Here is an 18,238-nt window from a genome sequence, read left to right as displayed (position 1 = left end):
GCATCTTTTCATGTGCTTATTGGCTATTTGTGTATATTCTTTGAGGAAATATGTATTTAGATTCTTTGCCCACTTTAAAAATTAGATTGTTTTTAATTTTGATGAAGTCCAATTTTCTATTTTTTCTTTTGTTGTTTTGCTCCTTGTGTCATATCTAGGAAGGCTTTGCCTAACCTAGGTCACAAATGCTCCTATGTTTTCTTCTAAAAGTTTCACTGTTTCAGCTCCCACTCTTAGGTCTATGATCCATTTTTAATTAATTTCTGTGTGTGGTGTAAGGAAAGGGCCTACTTTCACAATTTTGCACAATTTTCCCTTCTATTCCTAGTTTGTTGAGTGTTTTTATCATGAAAAGACGTTGGATTTTGGCAAAATGTTTTTTTTACGTCTATTGAGGTAATCATGTGGGAGATTTTTTTCCTTTATTTTATTTTACTATTTTTTTCATCCAATGTTTTAATGGGGAAAATTATATTTATACCCACCAAATTCAATTTTTGGCAAAATTATTTCAGAAAAAATAAGAAATTATGTTATAAATACAATTGGTGAAATCATGTGTAGAGATTTTGAAAATCTTTTTTTTCCTTTTTTTAATTTTTAATTATTAATTTTTATTTTATGTTAGTTACTATACAGTACATCATTAGTTTTCTATGTAGTGTTCCATGATTCATAGTTTGCGGACAACACCCAGTGCTCCATGCAATAGTGCCCTCCTTAATATCCATCACCAGGCTAACCCATCCCCCCACCCCCCTCCCCTCTAAAACCCTCAGTTTGTTTCCCGGAGTCCATAGTCTCTCATGGTCTGTCTCCCCCTCTGATTCCCCCCTCCCTTTCATTTTTTCCTTCCTTCTCCTAATGTCCTCCATGCTATTCCTTATGTTCCACAAATAAGTGAAACCATATGATAATTGACTTTCTCTGCTTGACTTATTTCACTTAGCATATTCTCCTCCAGTCCCATCCATGTTGATGCAAAAGTTGGGTATTCATCCTTTCTGATGGCTGAGTAATATTCCATTCTATATATGGACCACATCTTCTTTATCCATTCGTCTGTTGAAGGGCATCTCAGCTCTTTCCACAGTTTGACTATTGTGGACATTGCTGCTATGAACATTGGGGTGCATGTGGCCCTTCTTTTCACTACATCTGTATCGTTGGGGTAAATGCCCAGTTGTGCAATTGCTGGGTCATAGGGTAGCTCTATTTTTAACTTTTTGAGGAACCTCCACACTGTTTTCCAAAGTGGCTGTACCAACTTGCATTCCCACCAACAGTGTAAGAGGGTTCCCCTTTCTCCACAACCTCTCCAACATTTGTTGTTTCTTGCCTTGTCAATTTTTGCCATTCTAACTGGTGTAAGGTGGTATCTCTATGTGGTTTTGATTTGAATTTCCCTGATGGCTAATGAGGATGATCATTTTTTCATGTGTCTGTTAGCCATTTGTATGTCTTCTTTGGAGAAGTGTCTGTTCATGTCTTCTGCTCATTTTTTGACTTGATTATTTGTTTTTTGGGTGTTGAGTTTGAGAAGTTCTTTTTTTTTTTTTTTTTTAAAGATTTTATTTATTTGACAGAGAGAGACACAGCGAGAGAGGGAACACAAGCAGGGGGAGTGGGAGAGGGAGAAGCAGGCTTCCCGTGGAGCAGGGAGCCCGATGCGGGGCTCGATCCCAGGACCCTGGGATCATGACCTGAGCCGAAGGCAGACGCTTAACGACTGAGCCACCCAGGCGCCCCGAGTTTGAGAAGTTCTTTATAGATCTTGGATACCGGCCCTTTTTCTGTAGTGTCATTTGCAAATATCTTCTTCCATTCCATGGGTTGCCTCTTTGTTTTATTGACTGTTTCCTTTGTTGTGCCAAGCTTTTTATTTTGATGAAGTCCCAAAAGTTCATTTTCGCTTTTGTTTCCCTCGCCTTTGGAGACATGTCTTGAAAGAAGTTGTTGTGGCTGATGTCGAAGAGGTTACTGCCTTTGTTCTCCTCTAGGATTTTGATGGATTCCTATCTCACATTGAGGTCTTTCATCCATTTAGAGTTTATCTTTGTGTATGGTGTAAGAGAATGGTTGAGTTTCATTCTTCTGTATATAGCTGTCCAATTTTCCCAGCAACATGTATTGAAGACACTGTCTTTTTTCCATTGGATATTTTTTCCTGCTTTGTCGAAGATTAGTTACCACAGAGTTGAGAGTCCATATCTGGGCTCTCTATTCTGTTCCATTGGTCTATGTGTATGTTTTTGTGCCAGTACCATGCTGTCTTGATGATGACAGCTTTGAATAGAGCTTGAAATCAGGCAACGTGATGCCCCCAGTTTTGTTTTTCTTTTTCAACATTTCCTTGGCAATTCAGGGTTTTTTCTGGTTCCATACAAATTTTAGGATTTTTTGTTCCAGCACTTCGAAAAATGCCATTGGTATTTTGATCAGGATGGCAATGAAAGTATAGATTGCTCTGGGCAGCATAGACATTTAGCTGATTTTTGAATGTATACCACCCTTGCATTCCTGGGGATAAATCCCACTTGGTCATGGTGTATATTCCTCTTTACATGCTGCTGAATTCAGTTAGCTAGTATTTTGTTGAGAATTTTTGAATCTATAGAGATATTGGTCTTTACAAACTAGTTGCATGTAGCTGATCTGAAGATAATGTACATAATATTTTTAATAATATTCAACCAAATACAAGTATTCAAAGATGTTTTACTCTTACCTCAATATAATCTGTATCACAGTGGGTAGAACTTTCAATTTCAAAGGCAGTGAAGTTGAGAATAACTATTTGGCTTTGGGGCTGGTGGATGGTCCACCTGCAGATCCTTTCTCCTGGATACACATTAGGATAAAAAGGTGAGCGAATGACCCCTTCTCCAGTTAATTCTCCTCCACAAGCTGTAAATATGAAAATGATAGTAGTGTTTGTTCAGAGATAAATGGTTCTTGCCTTCACTTTTATTGCAAAGAGTAGTTCTGCATAGGAATATACAGGAATGTGATATTACTTTTAGAATTTTTTCCTTGCTACTAAAGGACATAAAATGACTAAATTATTTCAAGAAATTAAAATGTTACAATCAGACAAATTAAACACCTAAAAATTAAGGCATAAATTTTCTTACCGACTTGATAAACAGCTCTGAAACTAGCTCTTACAACAGAAGCATCTATTTTAAGCCTGATCCAGATACTATTAGTAATGGATTTAATGTTAGAGATGGTTTCATTGCCACAGACTTTTCCAAGTAAGGTTTGATCATCTCGAACCTAAATAGAAAAACAAAATAGATCTGTAATCCTAATCAACAAAATTACCTTGGTGATGGTGGATTATTTGGAGATGAGAAAACGGCAGATTAAGAATAAGTTATCATCTAATTTAGGTTACATATGGGAAATTTTTCAGCACAATAAAATAACACTAAATATTGATAACAAAATCTTAAGCCAAATAAAATCCAAAAGCATAAGAATATTTAAAACATTCTCCTACTAATTTCTACAATGTGAAAGGGGAGATAAATTTATAATTTTGGATTATTTAGAAAACAGCAAAATATGATAACATATCAAAATATGCAAGTTTCAGCCAAATCTGTAATCAAAGGAAGTCCTAGACTAAACTGCTTTATTATTGGGGCACCTGGGTGGTTCAGTCGTTAAGCATCTGCCTTTGGCTCAGGTCATGATCCCAGGGTCCTGGATCGAGCCCCGCATCAGGCTCCCTGCTCTGCGGGAAGCCTGCTTCTCCCTCTCCCACTCCCCCTGCTTGTGTTCCCTCTCTCGCTGTCTCTCTCTGTCAAGTAAACAAAATCTTCAAAAATAAATAAATAAATAAATAAACTGCTTTATTATTCAAAGAAAGAAACAGAAAAGTAGATAACAGAAAGAGAATTTAAAAAGTCAACTTAAAAAATTGGAAAAGGTATTACAATGAGGGATAATAAAGTAAAACTAAAAGTAAAACCTAATAATAAAATACAAAATAATATTAAATTTAAGAATACATTCAAGAATTGTTTTTTGAGAGTAGGGTGGGGGATAGGGATATTTAAGACACATCTTTGTCAATAAAGATAAAAGAAAATAAAAAGAAAACTAAAACAAGAATAAACACAGATATACAAACCAAAAATGAGAAAAATGCTACAAATACAGATACTGATACATTCATTTCATATGAATGATAATTCTTTGTACAACTCTATGCTAATATAGCTGAATGTTTGAAATGGTTATTTCCAGAAAAAATATAAATTACTAAAATTATCTCAAGGAGAAGGAAAATAAAATCTGAATAGACAATAAACCATGGATAAAATTGAAAACATTATCAAATAATTACTTCCCCTCCCAAAACTCCCAGAAAATGTTCTACCTCATCAATTATTTCAAACTTTCTTTTAAGATTTTACTTAGAGAGAGAGAGACATGCACAAGTAGGAAGAGGGGCAGAGGGAGAGGGAGAGTCTCAAGCAGACTTCCTGCTGAGCATGGAGCCTGATGCAGGGCTCAATCTCATGACCCTGAGATCATGACCTGAGCTGAAATCAAGAGTCTGACACCTAACCGACTCAGCCACCCAGGTGCCCCAATTATTTCAAACTTTTAAGGAACAAATAATTGCCATAGATAATTTGTTCTAAGGTACCCTGAAACATGGAGGAATCTCCAACTAATTTCTCTCAGAACTATCTTATTAAATTCCAATATGGATAATACAGATGAAACTATGGATTGATCTCACCTATTTATATAGATACAAAAATCTTAAACACAGTTCTAGAAAAACAAATTTACTTCATCATTAGGCTTATAAACCAATCAAATATGATAACTTGAATAATGCAAGGTTATTTGAAATTACAAATTATAAATTACACTCCTCAATGGATCCAATAAGATAAACCACGTATTTCCATAGATGTCAAAAAAAAAATGGCCAGCATTCCTTTTTATGAAAAGCAAAACTCTTAGAAAGTTAAGAGCGGAAGAAAATTGCCTTCATACAATAAAGACCACCTGTTTTAAATCAATAGTCAATGTCTTATAAGGGCTATGAGCACAGTCCATGCAGTCACACAGACCTGGCCAGAGCCCCTGCACTTCTGAGCAAGTTACTAAATCTAACCCTGGCTCATGGGGTTGTTGAAGCAAATAGATGAAACAATAGTGTGAATTCCTCAGCAAAATGCCTAGTCATAAAAAATGTGAACTAAAGAATAGCTATTGCAATTCTTGACATTTTGAAAGGTGAAACGCTAGAGGTTTCTCACAAAATTGGGAATGATTCCAAGGATATAGATACTACTCCTGTTATATAGAATTATTTTGGAAGATCTAGCTACCCAAATATTAATTCATTTTCTCAACTAACATTATCAAGGCATCAGTAAGTGCCAGGGCCTGGGTGGGTCAGTCATGCTTACAAGGACCCTACAACAAGCAAGCATATTTTTCTAAAAGCATGAGTGCCATGTTTGGGAAAGTATGGGGTGCTATATCATTACTTAATACAATGGTTCTCAATAGGTATCACAACTACACACTTTTTTTAAAGATTTTATTTATTTATTTGAGAGAGAGCACACAAGCTGAGGGAGCAGCTGAGCAGGGAGCGCAATGCGGGGCTTGATCCCAGGACCCAGAGATCATGATCTGAGCTGAAGGCAGACACCTGACTGACTGAGCCACCCAGGCACCTCACAACTAGACATTTTGGAAATCTCTGAAGACATTTTTTGTTTTTGTTTTAATCAACTAACAGAGTAGTGGCTAGGCACTATTGACATTTAGTGACTGGGGACCAAAGACACTAAACACCCTGAAATGTGAGAGATAATTTTGTGTCACACACAAAAATTCTCCTGCATCCCATGTGACACTCATATAAGGGACAGTTCTATTACTAAGTGTGAAATCTAGCTCTGTTTTATAGACCAAACCCAAAATAGTTTTGCCCAATTTTAATAAATACTGAATATTCCAAGATTATAAGTAGAGTACAAATCAAAGGAAGTTTTGTGTGTTTTTCTTTCCCTGGAAATCTGACAAGAGCTGGTAACCATTTCAGAAAATTTGCCACCAATATACACAGCCACGTCAGCCTGGGTCTGTATGCAGCATTCACGGTGACTCAAAGAGAAAATAGCATAAGGCTCCATTTTGTCTTCAAGTCTAGCTTGCCTGGGCTTATAACATAATGCAATAAATAAATATGTACATTTTTTACTTTATTTCTCCTAAATCTTATATTTCCAACTTTATTTTTTTATATTATATCTGTATTGAGGTTATATCATCTTATGAATTTCATTTCAGAAGAGAGAAAGGGTGATATAAAAAGGCCTTAAAGGAAACTGACTTCACCCTAAAACCCTGAACTCAAACAGGGGATTATGGAATATTTGGCAGTGGAAATAACCTTTAAATTGAGCCTGAAGGATTATCCACCCAGGCCAAGGGAAATGGGCAATAAAGGGAAGATTTTAAAAGTTCTGATACTTAAAGCTGGCAGGGATATGGTAACACAGTTGCTCCCATTCACAACTGGTGGAAGCATATATAAATTTCTGGGAAATAATTTGACAGTATGCATCAGGAGTCTTCAAAATGTTCAGTTTTGGACCCAGTAACTTCACTCCTAACACTCTATCATAAGGAAATCATTTGAGATACAGGCAAAGACACACAAGAATTCACATCAGAGTGGATCTATAATTACAAGAACTGAAAATATTCCAAGTGTCTAATAATAGGAGAGTGATTAAATAAATTAGGGTACAGCCATATGATTGAATCTTACACAGACCTTAAAAATCACATGCCTTTCCACTGACTCATGCCAAACCAGTTTCTTTCTAAGAGCTGTAACACGAATTTCATATTTGTCTTAAAGTTATGCTAAATATCTCTCTAACCAAACAGCAAATCTTTGAAGGAGGAGAAAATGTCTGTCATGCCTTTAGCATCTAACATAGAACTTTGCAAATAGGTATTTGACAACGCTCGTTGATTCATTAATTTTAAGGCATGGCATGATGGTTCAATTTTTGTTAGCAACACAAACATACTAGCTCTTGGAAACCAGGAAGCAGGAAACACAGAGTAAGATATCACCCTGTTCTCTGATCCTCCAGGGCTCCAAACTCCTCTGCTAAGACTGTAGTCTCTCTTTTGTATTTTGCCCACTAGAAGATGACAAGAAGGAAGAAAAACAGCCAAATAGCATCAGAGCAAGCTAAAGTGGGCCATTCCCCAAGGCCTCGCTAATGAAATTCAAGGATTTTAGCAAGGAGAAAGGCAGCTGCAGTCCAAATGTTTTAAGAGGAACTTATAGGGCTCATGGGCCCTAAACCTAGAAGGTACAATTGATTTTGGCTGCATTTCTCTGTCTCTGTGGAAATGAAACCTTATTAAATCTGAAAGCCTGTATTCTCTCTGGATCCTGGACATGACAATACCTTAACCACAAATCCTTTGAAAGAGACAAATAAAGTTCATTAAATGCTCTAAAGTGATCTCAAATATTGTTGCAGCCCATCCTGCATTCAATATATATTGTAGGACTTGTGAATTTTCACCTCCCCCACAACAATAACAACCCCTTTTTCTTTTGTGCTTATGCACTAGGATAGACTGTATTATTTTTCCTATTTAAATCCCTCCTTGTAATGGGATCTAACATCTCTGCTCACTGCCATGTGACTTACAATGCCTCCCCATGAAAAATTAATGATTATTCTTCCCATTGACTGGGCTTGGCCATAGGGTTTGCTTTACCCAACATCACGTGAGCGGAAGTGATATGCCATCTCCAGGGAGAAGCTTTGGGAGCCACTGCAGGATTCAACCATTTTTTACTTTCTTTTCTTACAAGATCAAGAGCCTGAGTCCCAGGGACAGATGGGACAGGGTGAGCAGATCAGCAGAACTTCCAGTGACCCCAAACCAACACGTTTACATGAGCAAAGGATAAATGTATACTACTGTAAGCCACAGACATTTTTTTGTTTGTTACTGTTTTTGATTTGTTGTACTGCTATTGACTGTTTGTTATTACAGTATAACCTACAGAAAGATGATGTGTATTTAAGCCTGGTTTATATTAACAACTTAACAGGTCAGGTGAAGCCATACCAGAGTCACCTATACAGGCAGGACATCAAATTCATTCTCTATATTGGATCACATTTGCAAAGAAATGACTAGGGCCAGTTCAGAATTCCAGTGTTCTGTGGGCCAGGCCCAGATTTCTCATTGATTGCCTTATTAATCCAGCTAACACTGATTGTTTCAGGCCCAGAGATGCAGTATATAGCCTGTGGAACACCCAAATGGCTTCTGATTTTTGCATTCATCAGACTGAACTAATTCTTGAAAAGAAACTACTCATTAAAACAAAAACAACAAAATCAGAGTTCTTACAAAGGAATGGTTTCCTGTAGAGAAAGCTAAAATAAACAGGGCTGAAAAACACAGTTCATATGAAATTTAAGTGTGAGCTCTAGAGCCCAGTCAGCAGTAAGCTTTAACATCTGGAATGGATCAGGTCCCAAAGCCCCATCTTAATGCATGTGCTCGTTTGTTTGTATCTGCTATGTATCCAGATTTGTTTTTATATAACAATTCCAAAAATCTATTTAAAGTATTAAACGTTAATTCAAAGCAAACCAAATATGCTGGCGCATAGGTTTGGTCCAACCAAGAGCTGAAGACAGAACCCTCCCGTGCAGCAGTGTTTAACATGGGGCTTCCTGTGAAGTGAGCTTCAGGTGGAAATGCCCCTTAGCTAAATAAAGACTTGATCCTGCAGACCAGTCTTGGGTTAATTTAGGCACATAGGAGGGGATGTGGCCCTACTTCAAATAAGACAATAAACAGTGAGTGATAAGAAATGAGAGAAGCCATCCAGGGATTAAAAATTATTTCCTTGGGGTGCCTGGGTGGCTCAGTCAGTTGAGTATCCAACTCTTGATTTCGGCTCAGGTCATGATTTCAGGGTCGTGAGATGGAGCACCACATTGGACTCCTTGCTGAGCACAGAGTCTACTTGAAATTCTTTCTCTCCCTCTCCCCACCTCCCCCTGCTCAGGCTCTCTCTCTCTAAGTAAATAAAAAAATAAATAAAATCTTTAAAAATTTTTTAGGGGTGCCTGGGTGGCTCAGTCGGTTGGGCGGCTACCTTCAGCTCGGGTCATGATCCCAAGGTCCTGGGATCGAGCCCCGCATCGGGCTCCCTGCTCAGCGGGAAGCCTGCTTCTCCCTCTCCCACTCCCCCTACTTGTGTTCCCTCTCTCCTGTCTCTCTCTCTGTCAGATAAATAAATAAAATCTTAAAAAAAAAACTGTTTTAAAAAAAATTTTTTTTTAATTATTTCCTTACATTTTTGTTATTATGTTTCATGATTTCATAGTTAAAATATTAAAGCGTTTTATGCCTCATGAAACAGTGTCCTTTCTGATATCTCCATCAGTAAACTTATCCTTTATCTAATTCTTCTAAAAATCTGCTTTTCCGGGGCGCCTGGGTGGCTCAGTCGTTGGACGTCTGCCTTCAGCTCAGGTCATGATCCCAGAGTCCTGGGATCGAGCCCCACATCGGGCTCCCTGCTCCGCGGGGAGCCTGCTTCTCCCTCTCCCACTCCCCCTGCTTGTGTTCCCTCTCTGGCTGTCTTTCTCTCTGTCAAATAAATAAAAAACCTTAAAAAAAAAAATCTGCTTTTCCAAAATCAGGAGTACTTGTCTAGTTTCACCTAGAAGTGTGAACCTACATGATTGCAAACTCCATCATGTCACATTCTCCTCCTTTTCTCTTCTCCCCAGCATCACTGTCAGAATCATCCTCAGATTAACTTTTAGTAACCACTCACTGGTGTTCCGGCTCTGTGCTAAGAACATTCTAATTGTTCCCCTTTGCACTGAGCATGTCTGGGTTCTTCATCTCCACCTACAAAGCCATTACAAGGTCAAGCTTCTGCCTAACTCTTGTTTCTCTCTTCCTCTCCTTTGCAATTCAACCCACACTAGGCTCTTCACAATTCTTTGAGTTTGTCGAGATTTTTTTTCTCAATTCAGTCTCTAAGGCTACACTAGCACTTCCAGCTGGAATCCTTCTCTTGACTCTTTGCATTGCTAACTCTTTCTCATCCTCAGACCCAAAATGTGCCATCCTTGGGGAAGCTACCTCTGACCATCCACTAACATCATTAGCCCTGTTATTTTCTCCCATAGGACTGTTTCTTACCTTCAAGATACATTTCCCAACTTGAAATTACACAGTTGCATGCTTGCTTGTTTAATATCTGTCTATTTTATATACCCATTCCCTAGCATAGTGCCTGGCATCAAAATTGTTCAATAAATACTTAGAGAATGAATAGACAAATAAATGGATGATCCCTTTTAATCCTTTTGAGAAGACTAATATTACTACTCCTGTTACAGATTAGGGAAACTGACATTCACTGGTGTTAAATATCTTGACCTTAATATAAGAGAGAGTTGAAGTCCTTTATCATATTTCCCTGCAATACTGTTCATAGCAGAGAGAACTGGCCATCTTCTTGATTCCGCTGAATAGCTTGTAGCACTCTTGATAAATGCCCTTACCTATAGCCTCTGTGTCTCACTTGTCCCATTGGGTTTGTAGTCTCCCCATGAGCATGCAACTCCTTTACATACAGCAAGGATCTGTTCTGTAAATCTCACACCTCCACAACTAGGCAGGGCTACCATCTCAGTCTTTTCCCTGGCTCCCACTACACCAACCAATAGAATTATTTCACTTGAGCAATGGCATGTTTTGTCACTCCATTACAAAAGTTCAGGATGGCCAAGCAATTGTGGAAAGACTGTGTTGACAACAGAGCTAAGAAACCAACCGAATGTTTCTAACCTCTGCCGAAACTACAAATCCAATATGCTAAAGAATGCAAACTATTGAACATCACTCCATTTCCCCTTTTTCCTGCCATCTCTAGAAACATCTCTCTCTAAGCTCAAATTAATTTCAACATGTGCTTAACTGGAAATACTCCTCAGCCTAAGCTAGTGTGTTTGCTTGCTGCAGTTACATTCCAGTTTCAGCTGTCAGAGGTCTTATTCTTTCTCTGCCATTTGGGTTTTATTCTTAAGAACTATTCAGTGAGTCACAGCCATGAGACTTTAACCAGCATGTCCCCTTGAGGATAACAAGTATACTCAAGCAGACCAAAAGTCATAGCCCCCCCCCCGCCCCCACCAATCCCAAGGCTGGAGCTGAATAGCTTCAATGCCTAAAAAAGCAAAAGGAAATCTTTTGTGAATTTGATTCCATCTAAAGATGTGTGGAGATGTGGGAATGCTGTGCAAAGCCAGCTGAGAGAGCTAGGGTAGAGAGTACTGGGAAGAGGAGAGGGAGGTGATAAAAGGTTCAGAGAGAAGACAGATCTCCCGTGTTTCAGCTTGTTGTACTCCCCTACATTTCCAATTTTTAGTTCCTCTTTAAGATTTTGAAGATTTTACCTGGAAGTTGAGTTTCTTCATGTCTCACAGATTTTGATATCTATCTAGCATTTCCCCTTTGTTATTTTCTACATGGTCTTTCATTTCATTTTCTATTTCCTTCCTTAACCCAGTAACTATTTAAGAGAGAGTTTATAAATTTCCAAGTATTTGGGCATTAAAAAAAATTTGGGGGGGGCGCCTGGGTGGCTCAATCGTTAAGCGTCTGCCTTCGGCTCAGGTCGTGATCCCAGAGTCCTGGGATCGAGCCCTGCATCAGGCTCCCTGCTCTGTGGGAAGTCTGCTTCTCCCTTTCCCACTCCCCTGCTTGTGTTCCCTCTCTTGCTGTGCCTCTCTCTGTCAAATAAATAAATAAAATCTTAAAAAAAAATTTTTTTTATCACTAACTTCCAGTTTCATTACATTGTAAAGAGGTGTGTAATTTCTGCTTTGTGAATTTGCTTGGATTAGCAAGAAGTCATTTGTCATTCAATGACACTTGCAGAATAGGTACCCATTCCCCACATTTCAGACACCAAATTTAATGTAGCTTACTTTTCTATGCCATTTATTTTTGTTTGCTTTCCACTTCTAAGAAGGAACAACTTCGCCAGAAGCCCTCCTACTTCCGCAGAAGGCACTTCTCCTTCTCCTTCTCTTACCAGTCTCTCTTATGTGGTTCCCTTCCACTGACCAGAAGTCTTAGTGGGGAGAGGTCAGATGATTCAGGATTGGTCAAGGAGATTCTATTCATTTCTTGCTACATCGCATTCAAGCCCTGGCCTTAGCATCATATAGGCTTCTAAAATTATTATTCAGCCTACTACTTGGATTCTCTGGGATTAAAAATTAAACTTCCATTACTTTTTTATGTGTCCTTCACTTAGAGTTCTGAGGGCTTAAATCACTTATGAAATATTAATGAGAGGTGCTGCTTTTTATTCTGGAAAGATGCTTCTACTCCATTCATTGATTTGTTCTATTCAATTTAAAAGCTCTCTTGGACAAAAACAGATGAACTAACAGTTGATCTGTTCTTGCTATACTCATTCTTTTGTTACTGGCCACCTTACATCACCCATGGGCAATGTGTGTTCTAGAAGTAGAAATTTTAATTGAGAGAGATATATAAATCCAAGCATTAATGCATAAATGTGTGCTGCTTACTAAAAAAAAGAAAAATATAGATATGCTACACTGGGTCTGACCAATACCAGATTTATTATCTTCCGTAGTTAAATTCTATTCTCAAATAAAATGTTTACAGAGCTCTTACTGAGCAAAAGCAAGTCTTTCAAAACTATACTATACATGAAAAAGATATACTAGGCAATAATATCTTTATTTAAATATCTTCATTTAAAGGATATATTCACATGGCAACAAGACAACTGGAACCACATAATGAGAAGATCTAGGATTTTTAGAAGTGTATCTATTCATTCAAAAGAAAATTTCTTGTTATTATTCTCCCAGATGTCTCTAGAATTCCCTCTCAGCTTTTCATTCTTTCTAAAATTGTGGGTGGTCTTTTCTCTCCTATAGAGTTAGTAAATGGCAAAGTCATCTGCTTTCTAAACCACCAATGTATCTGAAATACCATTATTCTTTTTTTATTCCTTTGCTTAAATATTCACTTTTTTACCTTTTAAAAATGAAATCACCATTTCAGGGAGCAATATATTGCGTCATAATAATGCCATTTGAATATGGTTCCAGAATCACTCTCTTCCATACCCACTGTCTGAAGGACATGAAAAGAAGTAGATGTACTTTTAAAAAAATGGGCTTAGGGGCACCTGGGTGGCTCAATCATTAAGTGTCTGCCTTCGGCTCAGGTCATGATCCCAGGGTCCTGGGATTGAGCCCTGCATCAGCCTCCCTGCTCAGCAGGAAGTCTGCTTCTCCCTCTCCCTCTCCCCCCCTTCTTGTGTTCCCTCTCTTGCTGTCTCTCTCTCTGTCATATAAATAAATAAAATCTTTTTTAAAAAGATGGGCTTAGTTCACAAATTATCCCAATAAATAGATATGATGTATTGGCAAGAAATTGATGGAAGTCAGCATATGTCTATCTAGAATCCCATGTAGGTACATCTAAATCCTATTCTGACAATTACTAGAGTTTGATCTTTGTGACCTCAATTTCCTCATTTGTAAAAATTAAGGATTTAAATTAGACAACCTCTCAGGCCCTTGCTGGTGCTAAAATTCTGCAAATTGATTGTATTCCTTTTAGGATGGTCAAGGACATAATAGAAAATCTTTTCAATTATTCCAATCACTATACATGTCCTGTCCTTCTAATAGAGCTCTTATATTTTCTCCATCAACAACCCCTGAGGGAAATTTGATCAAGATTTTATGGGTGTGTGTGCACATCAGAATGTCAATACTCCAATGGCCAACCATGAAAGGGTCTTACCAGCTATCTCTGAACTGATCAGTTCAAGGCAGGAGTTGGAAATTTGGCCTAGGAAAACCTTGCATTTTTATAATGTTTTTAATTCTTCAAGCTTCTTTTATCATTCACTGCCTAGATTTACATTCACAAAGTTTGAAGGAATAAGTAGGGCATCTTGTGGAAGAAGGAATTGAAGCATCCAGATAAAAAATTGTCCAAGGTTATACAGTCATTAAATGACTGGACAAAAATAAGCAGTTAGATAAATTAACTCAAATCCCATTCTGGCCACATAACATTCTTCCATTCTGTTTCACAAAATTAAATGTTTCAATGCTTTTTTATTATTTTTTAATGATAACGTTTCACAACGATTCAGAGTTCATGTAACTTCTTATTGAAATTCAATTAGAATGTAGTTCAAGGGTAGAGAGGGTATATCATTCCAGATGCTTTGATGACACCTTGGAGCCATTAGAACCCCACATAGCACCTAATAGAAAGATACTCAGATTTCCCTAAAAATTAGAGTTACAGTTTTGCCTGTCTGAGAAAAGCATTGCGCCTGGTTCCATGCTATAGTCCTGTGACCAGGGAGCCAGATATGGAATTGGGAAACTCACAAGAGCTTCTTTCCCATGGAAGGTGAGCCACCTTTTGTGGTCATAGCTACACAATTGTGTTTCTGTTCTTATCAGAGAAGAGTACAACTGGAACGAATTCAATTTCCAGCTCCCCTACTCCCCAAACATGTCATCACAGGCAAGTGACAATTTCTCTGGGCCTCAGTTTCCTCATATCAAAATAGGAATAATAATGGTTTTTGTGAAGATTCAATGAACTAACTCATGTCAAACATGTACCACATCTAACAGACAGTAGAAAGACAGTAATCATTAACTACGTAATGTATTACAGTATTTTAAAGTCTTAGAATAGCACCTGGTGCATAGTAAGTACTCTCTAAGTGTGAGCTATTTTTTTACTGTTCTTAAAGTAAAAAAACAGATGTTGGAAATTAAATTTTTATTTACATAAAAATATCTAAAATCGCTCCATAGTATAAAACTTTAATGTATTTTATGGGATATTTTGGAAAACATAAACTGAATGAATATACACATTTACCTCACCATCTGAGACAAAAATCTCTGGATTCGGTGATGGGTATTAAAGAGGGCACATTCTGCATGGAGCACTGGGTGTTATACACAAACAATGAATCATGGAACACTACATCAAAAACTAATGATGTAATGTATGGTGATTAACATAACATAATAATAAAAAAAATATATTGAACCCTAGGAGGGTTCAACAGCAGATGAGATCAAGCAGAAGACAGAATCAGTGAGCTGGAAGACAGGGCAGTGGAACTCATCCAAACAGAGCAGCAAAAAGAAAAAAAATTAATAATAAAGATAGCTTAAGGAACATATAGGACATCATCAAACAGAATAGCATTCACATTATAGAGGTTCCACAGGGAGGAGAGAGAGAGAGAAAGGAGCAGAAAACTTATTTTCAGAAATAATGGCTGAAAAATCCCTAACTGGGGATCCCTAACCAGATCCAGGAAGCCCAGAGAGTTCCATAGAAAATGAGCTCAGAGAGACCCACACCAACATACTTTATAATTAAAATGTCAAAAGATAAAGATAAAGAGATTAAAGGTAGCAAGAGAAAAACAACTTGTTATGTACAAGAAAACAGCCATAAGACTACGATCAGATTTCTCAGCAAAAACTTCACAAGCAACAATAAAGGGCATGATATGTCCAAAGTGCTAAAAGCAAACAACTTCCAACCAAGAATACTCTACCCAGCAAGGTTATCATTCAATAAAGAACTTCCCAGATAAACAAAAGCTAAAGCAGTTGACTGACACTAAGCCAGTTTACAAGAAATATTAAAGTGACTTCTTTAAGCTAAAAAGAAAGGGCACTTATCAGTTACCAGAAAAAATTATGCAAGTAAAACCTCACTGGTAAAGGTAAATATACAGTAAAGGTAGTAGACTAATCACTTATAAAACTAGTAAGAAGATTAAAAGACAAAAATAATAAAAAAATATAACTACAATAATTATTGAAGGGATACACAAAATAAAAAGATGTAAAATCAAAAACATAAAATGACATCAAAACATCAAAAACATAAAATGTAGTGGGGTAGTAAAAATGTAGAATTTCAGAATGTGCTACCAACTTAAAATAAATTGTTATAAATATAGGCTGTTATATATGAGCCTCATAGTAACCACAAAGTAAAACCCTATATTAGATACACAAAAGATAATGAGAAAGGAATCTAAGCCTAACACTCTAGAAAGTCCTCAAACTACAAGGGAATAAACCAATAGAAGGAAAAAGGAACAGAGAGGAACTACAAAACACACAGAAAACAATAAATAAAGTGACAATAAGTACATACTTACCAATAATTACTTTAAATGTAAATGTACTAAATTCTCCAATCAAAAGACATTGAGGGGCTGAATGCATTAAAAAAAAAAAAAAAAAGACCCATCTGTATGCTACCTACAAGTTGTAAGGACACACATGGATTGCAAGTGAAGTGATGGAAAAAGATATTTCATACAAATGGAAACCAAACAAAAGCTGAGGTAGCTATACTGATGAAATAAAAGATATCCAAATTGGAAAGGAAGAAGTAAAACAGCCACTATTTGCAGAAGACACGATTTTATACAGAGAAAATTCTATATGTTACACCTAAAAACTGTTAGAACTAATAAATTCAGTAAAGCTGTAGGGTGCAAAATCAATATACAAAAATATGTTGCGGGCGCCTGGGTGGCTCAGTTGGTTAAGTGACTGCCTTCGGCTCAGGTCATGATCCTGGAGTCCCAGGATTGAGTCCTGCATCGGGCTCCCTGCTCGGCAGGGAGTCTGCTTCTCCCTCTGACCTTCCCCCCCTCTTATGCTCTCTCTCTATCTCATTGTCTCTCAAATGAATAAATAAAATCTTTAAAAAAAAATATGTTGCATTTTTATACACTAATAAATTATCAGAAAGGGAAATTAAGAAAACAATACCTGTTACAATTGCATCAAAAAGAATAAATTACCTAGGAAAAAATTTAACCAAGTAAAAGACCTATACATTGAAAACTATAAGACATTGATGAAAGAAATTGAAGGTGACACAAATAAATGGAAAGATATTCTGTGCTCATGGGTTGGGAAACTTAATATTGTTAAATTGTCCAGGTTACCCAAAGCAATCTACAGATTCAATGCAACCCCTATCAAAATTCCAATGGCATTTTTCACAGAAAGAGAACAAACGATCCTATAATTTGTAGGGAACCACAAAAGATTCTGTATAGCCAAAGCCATCCTGTGAAAGAACAAAGCTGTAGACTCCCCTATTTCAAACTACACTACAAAGCTAGAGTAATCAAAACAGTATAGTATTGCAATAGAAACAGACACAGAGATCAATGGAAAAGAACAGAAAACCCAGAGATAAACCCAACTACATATGGTCAATTAATTTACAATGAAGGAGGAAAGAATATACAATGGGGAAAGGAAATCTCTTCGATAAATGGTGTTGAGAAAACTGGACAATCCCATGCAAAAGAATAGAACTAGATCACTATCTTATACCATACACAAAATTAACTCAAAATGGATCAAAGACTTAGTGTAAGACCAGAAACCACACAGTCTAGAAGAAAACATAGGAAGAAAGCTCTTTGACATTGGTGTTAGCAATAACTTTTTGGATCTGACTCCAGAAATAATGGCAACAAAAGCAAAAATAAACAAATGAGACTACATCAAACTAAAAAGTTTCTGCGAAGTGAAGGAAACCATCAACACAACAAAAAGGCAATATGATGAACAGGAGAAGATATTTGCAAATCATACATCAAATAAATAGTTAACATCCAAAATATACAAAGAAATCATACAATGCAATAACAACAAAAAACAATCCAATTTAAAAATGGGCAGAGGATCTGAGTAGACATTTTTCCAAAGAAAATAATGTGGATGGCCAACAGGCACATGATAAGATGCTCAACATCTCTAATATGAGGGTGATGCAAATCAAAACCATGATGAGATATCACCTCACACCTGTAGGAATAGCTATTATCAAAAAGACAAAAAATAACAAATGTTGGCAAAGATTTGGTAAAAAGGGAACCCTTGTGCACTGTTGGTAGGGGTGTAACCACTATTGAAAACTATATGAAAGTTCCTCAAAAAATTGAAAATAAAATACAATATGATTCAGCAATTCCACTTCTTACTATTTAACCAAAGAAAAAGAAACCACTAATTTAAAAAGATATATGTACTCCTAT

General features: G+C 37.0%; 1 protein-coding gene across 1 annotated transcript in view; it reads right to left on the bottom strand.

Moving 5' to 3' along the window:
- CUBN (cubilin) overlaps window positions 1–18,238 on the bottom strand; it is a 264,425-nt gene that overhangs the window by 210,559 nt on the left and 35,628 nt on the right. Inside the window, exons 18-19 of the mRNA XM_035021543.1 lie at window positions 3,135–3,279; window positions 2,729–2,907 (exon numbers count right to left, since the gene is read on the bottom strand). Coding sequence (XP_034877434.1) covers window positions 2,729–2,907; window positions 3,135–3,279 — 324 coding nt within the window. The remainder of the gene's footprint in view (window positions 1–2,728; window positions 2,908–3,134; window positions 3,280–18,238) is intronic.

The sequence above is a fragment of the Mirounga leonina genome, unplaced genomic scaffold (assembly GCF_011800145.1).
Source record: "Mirounga leonina isolate KUSES-001 unplaced genomic scaffold, KU_Mleo_1.0 Mir_175, whole genome shotgun sequence".
Taxonomy (NCBI): domain Eukaryota; kingdom Metazoa; phylum Chordata; class Mammalia; order Carnivora; family Phocidae; genus Mirounga; species Mirounga leonina.
This window is presented reverse-complemented; position numbering and strand designations above follow the sequence as displayed.